At 48.5% G+C, this 14,648-nt stretch overlaps 5 protein-coding genes across 5 annotated transcripts; 2 read left to right on the top strand and 3 right to left on the bottom strand.

The window, feature by feature from the left end:
• Window positions 1–510: 510 nt before the first annotated feature.
• On the bottom strand, window positions 511–2,368 carry PFICI_02194 (uncharacterized protein; the record flags this gene model as incomplete). The annotated part of the gene is made up of 8 exons (XM_007830775.1): window positions 511–634; window positions 686–727; window positions 783–1,202; window positions 1,269–1,632; window positions 1,696–1,813; window positions 1,863–1,991; window positions 2,045–2,084; window positions 2,139–2,368. The coding sequence occupies 8 exons, from the start codon at window positions 2,366–2,368 to the stop codon at window positions 511–513; spliced, it is 1,467 nt and encodes a 488-aa protein (XP_007828966.1).
• Window positions 2,369–3,071: 703 nt separating this feature from the next.
• PFICI_02193 (uncharacterized protein) lies at window positions 3,072–4,986 on the top strand (the record flags this gene model as incomplete). The annotated part of the gene is made up of 2 exons (XM_007830774.1): window positions 3,072–4,196; window positions 4,267–4,986. The coding sequence occupies 2 exons, from the start codon at window positions 3,072–3,074 to the stop codon at window positions 4,984–4,986; spliced, it is 1,845 nt and encodes a 614-aa protein (XP_007828965.1).
• Window positions 4,987–6,156: 1,170 nt separating this feature from the next.
• Window positions 6,157–6,999, top strand: PFICI_02192 (uncharacterized protein; the record flags this gene model as incomplete). The annotated part of the gene is made up of 2 exons (XM_007830773.1): window positions 6,157–6,218; window positions 6,324–6,999. 2 exons carry the CDS (start codon window positions 6,157–6,159, stop codon window positions 6,997–6,999), a joined length of 738 nt encoding a protein of 245 aa, XP_007828964.1.
• A 218-nt stretch (window positions 7,000–7,217) lies between these two features.
• On the bottom strand, window positions 7,218–7,934 carry PFICI_02191 (uncharacterized protein; the record flags this gene model as incomplete). The annotated part of the gene is made up of 2 exons (XM_007830772.1): window positions 7,218–7,694; window positions 7,743–7,934. The coding sequence occupies 2 exons, from the start codon at window positions 7,932–7,934 to the stop codon at window positions 7,218–7,220; spliced, it is 669 nt and encodes a 222-aa protein (XP_007828963.1).
• A 1,460-nt stretch (window positions 7,935–9,394) lies between these two features.
• On the bottom strand, window positions 9,395–14,153 carry PFICI_02190 (uncharacterized protein; the record flags this gene model as incomplete). The annotated part of the gene is made up of 6 exons (XM_007830771.1): window positions 9,395–9,607; window positions 9,670–9,745; window positions 9,813–11,810; window positions 11,873–11,970; window positions 12,024–12,591; window positions 12,643–14,153. The coding sequence occupies 6 exons, from the start codon at window positions 14,151–14,153 to the stop codon at window positions 9,395–9,397; spliced, it is 4,464 nt and encodes a 1,487-aa protein (XP_007828962.1).
• Between the last annotated feature and the right edge of the window lie 495 nt (window positions 14,154–14,648).

Raw genomic sequence — 14,648 nt, 5'->3', positions numbered from 1 at the left:
TGGATCCTAGCTTGGCTCCCAGCTATTTCTTCCCCTAAAAAACACCCCGACGCGGAGGCGAGGCCCTTGTTAGAGTGCTGGAGAGTCAGACAAAGAAGCACGGACGCGACGTGTCAGTCAGTGGCTTGATTGCGGACGTGGTAGGCGTCAGGAACTTGTACAGTTGCGTGTCATCATCTGCTTTGAACCTCAATTGGCTTGTCTATGAAAGTTGCAGTTTTGTGGGATCTTTAGTGTTTGACTTTGATGGGAACCCAGGACTTAATGTGGAAAGATTACAATGGATGATGGCATATGAAAGCGCTGCGAGCAGAGTGACATTATAGGTGGGCAACTTAGCTCATCAGCAGCTCGCTAAGGCTCCTGGAGACTTGCATTTACCTAACTCATTAATGCATGTATGTGTATTGTCGCATGTGTCTGTGTTTGTATAAATCATTCTTAGCTGCAGCGTCTCCCAATAGCAGCAGCAATGCTAATCGACTACTACTACTATCTAATATTGCACAGCTATAACGCATACCTGAACCCTATAAGTCCTTCGATTACCGTCTGTTCGGCATTCGCACGCCGGTTCTGGATCCAAAAATGTAGCACAATGATTACACCAAGCACTAATATCACACCGTTGGCTCTGTTCAAAATTTTAGCAGTCTTGCAACCCTGAAAGAAGTAATAGACTTACGTTAAGCAGGCGTAAATGCCTGGAAGATATTTTGGTGCATCTCTGTCCATGAATTAGTCTCAAAGCACGTGGCATATACCAAGCGACGTATTCTAACTCTGATCTAAAGGCGAGGGATCCAGCAATTCCGCCGATTCCCCCAAAACTGATCATGCTAGCACTGCAGAAAGCGCGCTTCCAGGTGCCACGAATATTGTTTGCCTGCCAGGCCATGATAAGAGGAATGGCAGCGCTGCAGCCTGCCGTCAAGAACATGGTGCCCAGATACTGGACAGCAGACGAGCGGGACCACACCATCAGACACAACCCAGTAATATTCATGCAGGCATTCAAGTATAAAAAGGGATACCTCAGGCGGATCTTGTCGCTGAGATACCCTTCAACAAACATGAGCAGCATGGCGCCGACATATGGTGGCGTGCTCAATCCGTTTGCCTGTACTTCCGTAAAGCCAAGCTCTTCCTTGAGAATGATGGGCAAGAAGTAGCCGATCGCGTAGGCCTGAATGGTTGAACAACTAGAACAACCAGCTTGTCAGATTATGACCCATCGCTGGTCGGTATAGAAAACCAAAGCAACTTACAAGAACATTAATGCAAAAATCCATATCTTCCAGTCACCTGCAGGCTTGAGAAATTTACGGATCGAGAAAAGCTCCGGCTCTGCATCCTGACGGTCACGATTGAGACGGCGAATGATGAATGCCGATTCGCTTTCCGTCAAGAAACCCCAGGCCTTGTGCGCTTGCTCAGGGAAATCAACCGTGAAGATAAAGCTCGCCATGCCTATAAGACATGTGATTATACCCTCCATGATGAAGATCCACCGCCATCCATTATAGTCGGCCAGACCTTTCATCTGCGAAAAGGATGCCCCTAAAACACCTCCAAGGGCGGACCCCAGGACACCAATAAGATAAAATACCGAGGTACGTTTATACAAATCGACTATCTGGGTTCAGCGCAACAACCCCCAGAAGCCTGCAATCGGTCGGACCGGTGCTCACTTACATCGTGAATACCAGGCAGAAACGAGGTAGTAAAGCCCTGGAAAACTGCCTGCTTCCAAAATTCCAAGGAGGAAGCGTAGCGCTATCAAGGACGTCCAATGTTGGACGAAACTGAAGCACTGGAAAAGAATTAGTTGAACCTCCATGATCAATCGGAAGGAGACTGACAAGCATGATTATGCCCCAAAGAAGGGTGACAGAAGAGAGAAAGATGCGCGGCCCAATCTTTCTAACCAATATCGAAGCAGGATACTGCGCTATAACATATGGTGCAAAGAAAACAATGAGGATTATTGACTAGAATAGAAACACATTAGTATTCAAGAGAGCTTATTGAATGAAGTGCATACATAGCGATTGGAAACCCCTAGTTGTAAATCTTTAGTCATGCTATTGGACCATTGTTAGAGTTTCCGGATTTCATAGTAATGTTTGAGGTCTCACCCAGCAACGGCGGCATTGGACATGTTTGCTCGATCGAGAAAGGAGACAGCCTGTATCAAACCGAGAATGATGAGTAAACGCCGGTCCACTTTGTGTATTATCTTTCTTTGTTCTGGCAAAGTGTATTCTTCGTCCAAATCCACATCTGGCTGTGTTTGTTGGTCCTTTTCGTCATTGGTAGTGTTGTCATGGACATCTGTTATGTTATTTTTCTCTACTGTAGAAGCCATACTTGCAAGGGTAGCGTCATGCCCCTGGGATTTGTTGCAATGCTCGCCTGGGGTCTGGCCAGGTCGGTAATCTGTAATGCAAGATAGTGATGCTTTGCATGAAAGATTCAATCGCACAAGGACTATCTTAATCGCTGTAAAGTTGATGGTTGCTGCTGTTGCGAAACCAATAAACCGGTAATTCCCAAAGAAGTTTGCCGAAGAGAGAAGAGTTGTTAACTAATTTCAGCTCTAATCAGTTACGAGAGACCAGGTTTCCTATAAGATGGACCAATAGTTCATGGTATAGTCTCCAATAAATACATATGTGGCCAATAGGGGCTTTCCTTCCCACAAGATCTCGGCACAGAATTCGGAGACAGGCATTATTATTTCCTCATGATGCTCAAGATCCCACTTCACTAGACAATATGTACCAAAGGAGTGAATAAACTATGATTTGTCCTGTTTTTGTCCCTGCCCACGCTGCTGCTCGGATCTCGGTTTCCGTTATCGCCGCTCGTAATGGTAAGTCGTCATCCGTGTCCGGAAGCACGCCATCTGTGGATGCCCGCCGAACAGTCGCCGAAAACGCTTTACCGGTAGTCGGCAGCCAAAGATATTGATTGGCAGAGAAAAAGCCCAATGATATCGGGCAGGTCTCATTATTGTCTTTCTCTAATATCTTTGCATTCAGCAGATCCCTGTCACACAGCAAATCAACATGTCATACGAACCATCATACGCCGACCGCAGAGATTACGAGGATGCGGAGCGTGGATTCATATCAGCGCTGTCCCCAGGCATCATCAAAACTTCTCATGGCAAAGTTGTATGGAACATTGACGAGTATTCGTTTCTCCATGGAGAATGTCCCTCGACGGTTCATCCAAGCCTCTGGAGGCAAGGGCAACTGAATTCAAAGCAAGGCCTCTTTGAGATCGCGCCCGGCATCTACCAGGTCAGAGCTCTAGATTTGTCAAACATGACAATCGTAGAGGGCGAAAAAGGAATCATCATTATTGATCCGTTGATTTCGTGCGAATGTGCTGCAGCTGGATTGCAGCTTTACCGGGCCCATCGCGGCAATGAACGCTCCGTCACGGGCATGATATACTCCCACTCACATGGCGATCACTACATGGGCGCACAGGGAGTTCTGCCACCAGACCAGGATATGTCAATTCCCATCATTGCACCCGAAGGCTTCATTGAGGCCATCATGAGCGAAAGTATACTTGCGGGTCCGGCCATGCGGAAGAGAGCTGCTTTCATGTACGGCAACGCGCTTGAACGCTCGCCTACAGGACAAGTCGGCGTGGGTCTGGGCATGGGCTCAAGTGTAGGCACGACTTCCTTGATTCCACCCAGTCTTCTCATCCAAAAGACGGGAGAAGAGCACGTGGTTGACGGTATCCGCATTGTCTTTCAAATGGTTCCTGGTACAGAGGCTCCAGCCGAGGTCAACTTTCACTTTCCAGATCTCCGAGCCCTCTGCATACCCGAGACAGCGACCAATTGCATGCACAATATCGTGACGCTTCGGGGAGCTCAGGTTCGAGATGCAAAAGCATGGTCCGGATATCTCGACGAAGCGATCGTCTTGTTTGGGTACGACTCGGACGTGGTGTTTGGAAGCCATAACTGGCCGACGTGGGGTCAAGCTGATCTCATACAACGTTTGACGGAACAAAGAGACATGTATGGATACTTACATGACCAGACCGTTCGTATGATGAATCTTGGCATGACTGGCCTCGAGATAGCAGAACAAATCAGACTACCGCCAGCCATTTCTCGCGCATGGCATTGTCAAGGTTACTATGGATCAGTGAGCCACAACGTCAAGGTCAGTCGTGTTCCACCAATGCCTTACTTGTGTGTCTGTTACGCTTTGCGCTGAACATTTCTCATGACAGGGCATATATCAAAGATACATGACTTGGTTTGATGGACATCCAGCCCATTTGTGGCAGTACCCAGCGGCAGAAGAGGGCAAGAGGTATGTCGAATGCATGGGAGGCACTGATAATCTCTGCGACAAAGCCGAGGACTTCATCCAGAAAGGCGACAGTCGATTCGCAGCGACTCTCCTCGCACATGCCGTATCGGCGTATCCGGATGACCCCAGCCCACGAGCGAGAGTTCTCCTCGCATCGGCCTATGAGAACCTAGGATTCGGTTCTGAGAACGCCACTTGGCGGAACTTCTATCTTACTGGGGCTCAAGAGCTGAGGACCGGCAAGAAGGCTGGCATGGTTGCTGGCGGACGAACACCATTGGGCCCAAATCTGTCCGTTGCCCAATGGTTCGAGATCATGTCTGTACAAATTGACGGTGAAAGAGCCGCGGAGATGAACTTCTCGATTGATTTGGAAGTTACGGACGTCATGGAGACATGGAGGTTGATTGTCAGTAATGGCGTATTAACACATCGAACGCTGTTATGGCAAACTCCGGCGCCAGGTACAGGCAAGGCAGACTTGAGATTGAAGCTAGGCAAACACGATCTCTTAGAGGTTTTGCGTGGTAAAAGTTTGGATAGCATCGATCAAGACGGAGATACGGAAGTGTTTACTCGGTTGTTGGATCTGATTGCCGTCAAGCAAGAATCGTCGAGAGGGCCGAGCCAACTATGAGATAACAGAGAGCACACGTTGCATAGCCATCGGCATGCATCCAATCACCACGTGAAAAATATGCATGTGTGAAGTCTATGTCTACAATTCGGGAGAATGCAATGCCGGCATACTAATGAACTCAAAGAGACCATTCTAGTGATCATTGCAGATAGCCTCAAAATTTTGACATACTACGCCTAGACTTGGTTGAAATATCAACATAATATCGTGGAGTTGTCAATGTCGTTGCGCTCTTTCATGAGTGCCGTGTCGTCACTTCCTGTATCTGACATGAGACTTGGGTTCGGAGAGCATCATGATCTTAAACACTGGCATTAGAACCCTGAGATGCACTGCTCATGTGAATTGCCCTGCATCAGGAAGTGTCAGACAATTTAATCTGGAGGTATTGTCTACGTACCTAATTAGCCTACAAACTAATTTCTCATTATCCTAAAAGTAGATAAACTCCTTCTTTCTGGTTACATTAATAGTTCCGGCTTCGTCAGGACCGGGCACAAGGTTTGGCCAAGCCACGGACCATGATTTTAGCTGCAGAATTGACAGTTAGATTGCCAAATGCGCCCGGAGGCAGCATGGTATAGTATAACACTGAAGATGTTGCAAAGAGCTAATCGTATTATTTATTGCTTCATGGATTCTTGGCTTAGTTCTATTGCGTTTTTGTTTTCTGACTGAGTCTTTAATTACCCCATTCTCTACATTGCACGTATATTCGATTAGAAAAACAGAAAATCAAATCAAATCAAATGCTGCTTTGAAAGACGATACAACCAGCTGCAGCTGATCAACCATCGATAATGATGGCACTGGACAGGACATTGCTTCTGATAAGCATATTATTGCCACGTGTTGTTAGCGAGTTGACAGTCGTCCCACGTCAAACATCCTTATCCGAACAGTACAGTCAGGCAATCACACAACGAGCGCCTGAGTCAACACCGGCACCCGAGGCGCGCTGGGTAAGCATTGCCTCAGACGCGATACTTCGGCGACAGGATTCGGAAGGAGAAAATACCTGTGGCTATATGTCGGGAGATGGCAGTGAGTAGAACATGGGATTTCCCCCATCTGATTCCAGCCTTAACATCAGGATAGGTTTTTATGCTCTCACATGCGACTCAGAATACACGTGTACAAACTCGGGGAGATATCGTGGGTGCTGCAATGGTGATGATTGCTCGAGCTCGACCGGATATTTCACGACTTGTTACGACGCAACTGCAGCAGTATGTTCACGTTCCAGCATCGGAGCAAATACTCTCTGCTGGTAAGCCTTGTCGTTGTCTATCATGAGACCATCCGTAGAATTACTGTGTCTAATGAAGCAATAGTACATATTCGTCACAATATCCAAAGTGCCGGACGTATCTATGGTCAACTGATGCCAGCCCCGGCGATGTATTCACACAATACAACTGCGATGCTCCCAAGTACTCGGGTCAATACTTCCTCACCCCAACAAATCCATCGATCACATCAACAGCCTCAACCTCCTCGACCACAAATGGCACGGATACGCCCGCCACGACCGTTTCTTCGCCTCAACAGACAAGCACCGGAGCCCAAACACCGGAAGGAAAAACTAGTTCTGCTGGTGTTGTAGTTGGTGCTGTTATTGGAGGCACGGCGCTGATTGCCCTCATCGCTTTCGGTACACTATTCTTCCTACGAAAGAGAAAACAGGAAAATCTCGGACTGGGACAAATACCTCCCCATATGGTACCGTCTGATTGCTATCGCTCACCAACGACTGCTACCATGCATGGCTTTGACTCCCGGTATAGCTGGACCGGCGGCGAATCGACTCTCAGTCCCGTTACACCAACCTATTATCCGACACTACGAGTACCCGAGCCATTTTACCGTCGACCTAGCGTACCTGATCATAATACCCCACGAAGCATTCCACATGATGGTTATACATATCCGATGAACGCTCGGAAGCCGCCGCAGCCAGCTCCAGTTGAGATGGACACTGGTGCCATACATCTTCCAGAACTTGCTTAAAGGTCTGCACTCGTTTGCAAGATTTGATTAATAATAGCGTAGATGCTCCCATTTTATACATAGAAGCATACGATATCCAGACAAGACCAATGTTACATGATTGGCTTTAGAATACAAATTCAAATTTTACATAGCCTCAACTCTTATGTGACTAATACCTTTTACATCAAGGTAGATACCCAAGTGAAAACAGCGTCCACTACATGCCGATCAACCATTTAAGCAACCTTGCTTTGAATAAATGTCACAGCCTCCGGTACTCTGTCATTGTACTCTGTGTGAGCTGATGTGATAATCAGAGTTCCATTACAAACCAAATCCCCATCATTGCAAATGATCAACGTCTTTGACGTGTCAAAGTCGGGAATCTGGTCGTCATCCTGCTCGGCCCGGGTGTCACCAAACGTGACGGCCGCAGCAATCTGCGCCTTCACGGCGTCGGAGAGGTCGGGAATGGCGCCGTGGACAATGGCTGCGCCCTGGCTGTACCCTGAGACGATGAACTGCGCATCTGGGCACTGCGAGGCAGCTTCGGTGATGTTGTTGCCGAGGTCCGTGGCATAGGCCAGATTGGTACCGCCTTCCAGAAGGTTATCCAGGAGGGCAGCGGGATAGTTGACGCCTTGGGCCGCGACAACATCGTCGCCTAACGCCGTCTTGAGTTGTGCGACCAAGTCAACACCGGGCATTTCTCCCTAGAATCTTATTAGCTATTAGATCTACACTCAGAGGTGTGGACGTACAATGTTCCCTGATTGGTCGGTGCCACGGGCAAAGAAAAGAATGACATCGCGGCAACCGCCATCGTAGAATTCATTCTCAGTCGTGCCATCATCCTGCCGGGCCTGGACGTGGCCATAGTTGCTGACGCCCAGAGGATTGGAAGTGACAGAGGTAGCCAGCGCAGCGGCCAAAAGAGTAAAGAGTGACTGCATCTTGCTCGTGAGGAAGATGGGAAAATAATGAGTGAATATGGGCTGACTCGGCTAAAAAACCTCGAGAGAATGATGAATTGTGAGTGCCTTGGTATATGTCCCAACATCGCGAACCCGATGAGCCGCTTAAATAGGCGAGCGAGTGCGACCTGCACATGCGGTCGCGTCCGTCTCCAAATTTCCCTCGCCATAGCCACGATGGCATCCTGTTGTTGCAATGCGGGGAGCCGAATCACCCCTGGGTGTGGTATACTCCAACAATACTCAGCTCTGGGCAGTCCGCCAATGGCAATCCTTGGGTTACTCCCCCGCCAAGTGCCACGGGGTCCGCATGTGCCTGGCTTGCCTGACGGCCGGGGATCGTTTGACATTTCGGCACATTCCTAAAATGAATTCGTCATGCCAGTCGTCTCCCAAACCGGGGTAGCGTAGCTGGTGATAATAGGACATTAATGCAAACTCTAATGCTACCAAGAGATTGGTCATCAGATGCGGCGCTCCATTGACTGATAATAAGCTCTCATTTGAAATCGCATTGAGAAACGATCTTCAGTCCCGTTGAATTTGGCCTTGACCGAACAAGGAGCATTCGCCGTGACCACCCGTGAGAATGATTAGAAAATAGTACCTGCATCGTCTCCCGAAGAGGACTTTGCAATGCAAAGATCCAACAAGCTGTGTTCGAATGGAACGAGTCTCATCGGGCCATTGTATTTGTATGGCGGCACTTATAGGGAAAACCTGGCATTTGAACGACAGCGGTATAAAATGTGGATCAAATCTTATCCCCGCATTCTGCTTGCAAATAGCATGTGTCTTTACCAGGTTTTATTCCACCATGCCGGCATATGCCCCTGGTAGTATACGTGGAACTCTACGTAGCATCATAAAAATGCCGTCAATGAAATACGTCCCGCGTGATCGCCCCGGAGACCGGCCAGCATGGAATACTACCAAGACTTGACCGACACATGCGAGCTATGATTTTGGTGCCGTTACTGTTCATACGAGCATCTAGAAATGATACCACCTCCATGTCTGCTCAAGCACTCCACGACGGCTCAGAACAATATTCTAAATCAGAGAAGCATCATGTGATGGACTGTTCAGTATGAAGGGAAAACACACAAACACAGGTCGCCACAGTACTATTACACCATATGGGGCAACGAGGTGCTGAGAATATGTAAGCTTGACAATTATTGGTGAAGCTTTCTTATATCGTCTATGTAGATACACAAGTACCTAGTGCCTAAGGCAGCAAGTGCAGTATACACTGTATGCAGCGGTGCATTACAGATTGCCATGCGGCTGGCTTGATGCTTTTCCTGATTTCATCAAACACGCTTTGCCAAGACAGGCATGCCCCTCCAATGATTGATGTGGCATAGCCTCGCCGAAATGTTTCATGATATGTCCGTTGTCGGATTCGATAATGTCCCCAGTCCCCGTCAGCCCCACTAAGGCTTTCCGAAATCTTGGCTGAATATGCGTTGCCAGATGTCCATCCACTTCTCCTGTTGAGTCGTAAGGAGTTTACCTGGCATCTTGAATGATCGTGTGAGAATATCACGTAGTCGTGTTCGAAGAACCTTGATCGCGAGCATTGACTTCCAGTCCGGCACGCTGAAGCGTGCGCGATTGCCGTCAAGGACAACAACGCCAGCGTACATCTATAATTTGAGTTAGATTCTTGGCTTTCATTGGGGCTAGATAAAAACCTGATTGCACTTACATCGACTCGGAAATCGCCGCAGAGAAGAGCAATGGCGAAGTTCTCGACCGCGGTTGTTTCATGTGCATTCAGGAATCTGGTGAAACAATCAGTATTGACTGCAAAGGCGCTGGTTATGGTAGAAAGAATGTGTAGAGACTTACTGTTTGGACTGCATGATGTTGTAGTATGACAGCCACTTGAGCTCCAGATGCCCTTTGTTGACACTCGACGGGTGAAGACTGATACTCTGGTTATTACTGACATTACGCCAGCCCTTGTTCTCACGCATGAGTAACTTGGGATAGAAACTCCAGGTAATCACCGAGGAGGTGATGAGGTCGTTGTCACTGTTGATGTTTACCCGTTGAGGTAGCTCGAAGAATTGACGACGGCGACTAGCGTATCGCATGCGGTTCAAAGTTCGTCGCTCGTCATCGGTTAATTGAAGAAAGTTGCAGTCAACCAATGACACAATCAGCTGGCCTTTAAGGTCTTCAATGTTGGAAAGTGTCTGAGGTGACATGAAGTTTTTCTTGCAGTATTGAAAGTCGTGCGACTGCGTCTGGCAGACGTTCTTCCAACCAAGATATGCATTATACATGGTGAGCAAGTCCGAATCTGCTCTCCGGAATGCTTTGCGAGCTTGATCAGCCAGATTTCTTTGTCCAAATGGGGCAGAGAATGGAGATTTGGACGAAAGTATGGCTGCACAGGTGATGGCCATGTCCAGACATTTGAATATTGTGCCTTGGAGGATGAGTTTTCCAAGAAACACATCAAGAGGAATGCGAGCTAGTTGCGCACCCAGAGGAGTGAGCTCTTCGTTTGCCGTAAGCGCACGAACATCAATAAGTGCATCCACAGCGCGGCGAATGTTCTTGGCTGATGGCGCGTCGAGTGCTTCGGCCAAAGTCTCCTCGATGCCACCAATCTTGCATACCTTGACTCGCATAGCAAGGTCCTGCAATGAGAGACGCAGCATTTCCGGGGTTTGTTGGTCGCTCATGAGTTTATCATGGCGATATTTGGTGAACATGTGAAAGCATAAGCCCTCTTGAACACGGCCGGCACGACCACGACGCTGTTTGGCATTTGCACGGGAGATGAATGTATCAATCAATCGAGAAAGCTGCCTCTTTTCATCAAACCTCGATTCCCGATGCTTTCCAGTATCAATGACGCAAGTCACATCGGGAATGGTGATACCCGTTTCAGCAATGTTCGTAGCCAGGACGATCTTTCTCACCCCAGGAGGGGGCTGCTCGAATGCTCGCTCCTGGTCTTCAGTTGCAATAGTCGAGTGCAGTGGGAATACCTCCCAATCCCTCTGGAAGAATGGATCGCCCAACAGAGCATCGTTGAGAGCGCGAATCTCAGCAATTCCCGGCAAAAACACAAGTATGGCTTTGCTGTAGTTGATTAGCTCAGGCAGATGAGATACCTGTCTAATCAATTGGACTATGAGATCGAATTCAATTTGATACTCGTCAATCAAAGAGAGCGCATTCCTCGTCCGAGAGGAGTATTGCCGAAGCTCCTTGGCTGCATCGGCGGTTGAGCTGGGATCCAAATCATTCTCTGCTGGATCATCATCTAGATCAGTGATTCTTTGGTTGGGGTTGCTCTGCTCTGGCGTGTAGCCAGTAATCTCCAGTGCATCTTCCAGATACCTAACCTGGACGGGAAATGTGCGACCTGGGACGTTGAGCACAGGCGCACCGCCCATGTATTTCGAAAACTTTTCAGCGTCGACAGTGGCAGACATGAGGACTACTTTGAGATCTTTTCGACGCGCCAAAAGCTTTTTCAGGACGATAAGAAGAAAATCCGACTCGATCGAGCGCTCGTGCACCTCGTCCAAGACCAAGTGTGTAATCTCACCGAGGTCGTTAGAGCCTTCAAGCATTCGCATGACGATACCAGTAGTTGCATACACAAGTCTGGTCTCTTTGGAAGTGTTGGACTCCAGGCGTATGGAGTAGCCGACAAGAGATCGTGACGTTCCCAGGTCTCCTCTCCCTTCACCAAGCTCTTCACTGACACGACGAGCTAGGGAGATGGCAGAAATACGCCGCGGCTCCGTGCAATAGACCTTACACGGCAGGCCATGAGACAGTTGATGCTCCAAAAGGAACGAGGGTACCTGTGTGCTCTTGCCACTGAAAAAGGATCGTTAGTATGACGGAGACAATATTTTCAGACTTTTGCGTTGAAGACTGACCATCCTGTCTCACCACAGATTATAACGACTTGATTTTGGTCGACAGCTTCGAGAACTTCGTGCCGGAATTGCCACATTGGCAGCTGAGCGCGACTTTGCTATATGGATCATTAGCCGACATCAAGTATTTGTGAGAGACCTAGTTACTCACCAACATATGGTGGAATTTGGGTGTGTTCGTTTTCTCAGCCCAAATTCTCTGGTAATAATCTGGGCCGACTGAGTGACCAAGACCTCTTTCCCCGTTCGATTGATCGCCATGCCCATTTCCGTTACGGTTGCCACCACGGCCTCTGAAAGCGCTATGGAGAACGACGCCATCCTCTTCTTCCTGGTCCTGTCTTTGACGAACAAGAGAACGCAGTCCTTTGACGTTCTCTCGATCCCGTGCGTCTGTTTTGCTCTTCTTGGCCTCGGACAGCTCATTCCAAAGGTCTTTCCACGAGGGCGGTAATCTCATGAAGACCTTCTCCTCTTTGGTTGAGCCGAAGATGGCAAAGAGCGCAACGGTCGCAATGTATGCTTCCGATTGCTTCTTGTCCGGTGTGGCAATTGTTGCCATGTGGAAGGAGAATTGGCGTGGCAAGATGGTTGATTCGACATGCTCAATTTCGGGTAGGATGGGTTCTTGTGGTTTAGACCAGATCACCGTCAACATTTGCCGACTAGCGAATTGAGCTTCTGAAGTGACCTTGTACACAATTTTGGAAGAGGAGTCCCTATTTGTGATCATTAGTGCAGAGAGGGAAAATGGCGGGATTAATGCTTACCTTGATCGACAGGTTTCCTCGAGCGCTCTCATGGGACTGATACCAGCCCATTTGCTACCAAAATCGCGAATATAGATTTTGGACCCATCTGCATTTTTGACAACATTTGCAGTCTTGCCCGTGGCAGGATCTGTTTCCTCCATGGGGAGACTTGCGAACAGGTCTGACAGAGAAGCATCTTCATCTGCACTTTCTTGCTGCAAGACCTCTTCTGCCATTTTCCGGGCTTCCTTGGCTACTTCATCTTCGGATTCTTCATCCATCGGAGGCGTCGAATCACCATTGGCAGAACTATCTTGCTCGGCCTTTTGTCTCTTTAGCTCCGCAAACTCTTGCTCCAAGACGATCCTGTCCGACTGCCATTGATGGTTGGCAAGAGGTTTATCAAAGAGTGGATCTTGCTCGATGCGATCGATTTTGGCTAGAAGCTTCGCCTCTTTCAGCTCGTCTTCAGGTGATAATGGATCGCCGCCATTGGCAGAAACCTGCCCCCCAGATGGCCCCTTTTTCGAGCTTTTCGCTTTCCTATCACTCTGTCGTGGTCTTTGTATGTGGAACAGCTTGGTTTTCGTCTCAATATATACGGGAATGAGGTCATCGGGTTCAATATCGCTGTCGCATGTAACAACCAGCTTTTTGGGCGAAGGCTCTCGCGATGGCCGAAATTTTGAACCAGTCTTGGAACTCTTTCCATTGCTTTGTATTTCGAGCAATTGAGGTGTTGTGGCTCCTGAAGGCAGCGGGCTGTCTTGCGGAGTGTCGCCTAGTCTGCCCCCAGTCCTGTTTCTCTGCTCATAATCGGGCAGTTCATCCTTGGTGCATTCTCGTGCTAGCCAGTCGAGAGCTTCTTCCAGCCCCCAAATGCTATCTTTTGAAACCCCTCCTATGTAAGGCGCGATATCGAGAACATGCTTGAGGACCGATTCGACGCGTTCATCGGGAAATGCAGCAGCTATGAGGGTTTGTTGCAATGTCCAGAGTTTCGTGGTGAGATCTTCTTCGGGAAGCAGTTTTCCGGGACTCGCAGATTCTGCAGTCATGGAAGATGCTGCAAATCGGTATTCGGCCTTGATCAGATCGAGAATCTGGTCCATGAGTTCCTGCGGCAGCCATTTTCGAGTATTGATAGCCTCGGCTTGGCCTCGGAGCAGTCGCCGATCCGTTTCTAATCTCAACCTTTGACGCTGCGCATCTCTCTTGACTTTGGAAGCAAACTTTTCAACCAGAAGCTGTAGTTCGGACTCTTCGAGTTGTTTCTCAAACTCTTCGGGGCTTAATTCTTCCTTTTTGGGCGCTGGGATCGGGTTGGGTACGGCTTCGGCAGGAGTTGAACCTGTAGTCTTGACGTTAGACGTCAACGATGCGGTAGCGACGGTTTTCGGAGGCACAGGGCCGTTGTTATTATCCGTTTCTTCGACTCGAGCGACCTTGGTAGCTATAGATGTTGTAGCAAAGCCTCTTGCTGGGTTCGCCGCAGGCTTCGCCTTCTTCTTCTTGTTGCCACCGGCCATTTGCCCGTTCGACTCGTTAGGCGATTTGTATGTTAAATATGTACCGAGAAACGCGATATGTGAGGAATCGAGAGAAGAACTCTCTACTCAACCAGTGAGATATCTGAGATAGGAAGGGATGGTGTAGGAACGAAAGAGCGACGAAAAGAATTCTCCAAATGAGTGTACAAGTTCACGGACGTCTTTCAAAAATAAATGGCCGGAACGGTGGCAAGAAGATCAACCCCTAGTATAGCAAAATTGAAGTATTGTTGACTCGTTCTTCGCGATTGTCTGCTGTGAACAATCGCATAAACAAAAGTAAGCTCGAGATTCTGATAGATGGTTGCGCCTCTGCAGCTGCGTATGGAATTGCTAAGCTCTGATCAATGCATTCGCATGTGCATTGAGTTGGTGGCTTGGAGGGGTTCTGTCATGTAGTGCAAGCGTCCAGCAGGGGTTATGGAGGGGTCGTTGTCCGCTGACATCACTGGTCCAGGCGACTGCCAGGGCTGT

Source organism: Pestalotiopsis fici (assembly GCF_000516985.1).
Source record: "Pestalotiopsis fici W106-1 unplaced genomic scaffold PFICI_Scf_2, whole genome shotgun sequence".
Taxonomy (NCBI): Eukaryota; Fungi; Ascomycota; class Sordariomycetes; order Amphisphaeriales; family Sporocadaceae; genus Pestalotiopsis; species Pestalotiopsis fici.
Note: the sequence above shows the minus strand (reverse complement) of the source record. Positions and strands in the feature narration are given on the sequence as shown.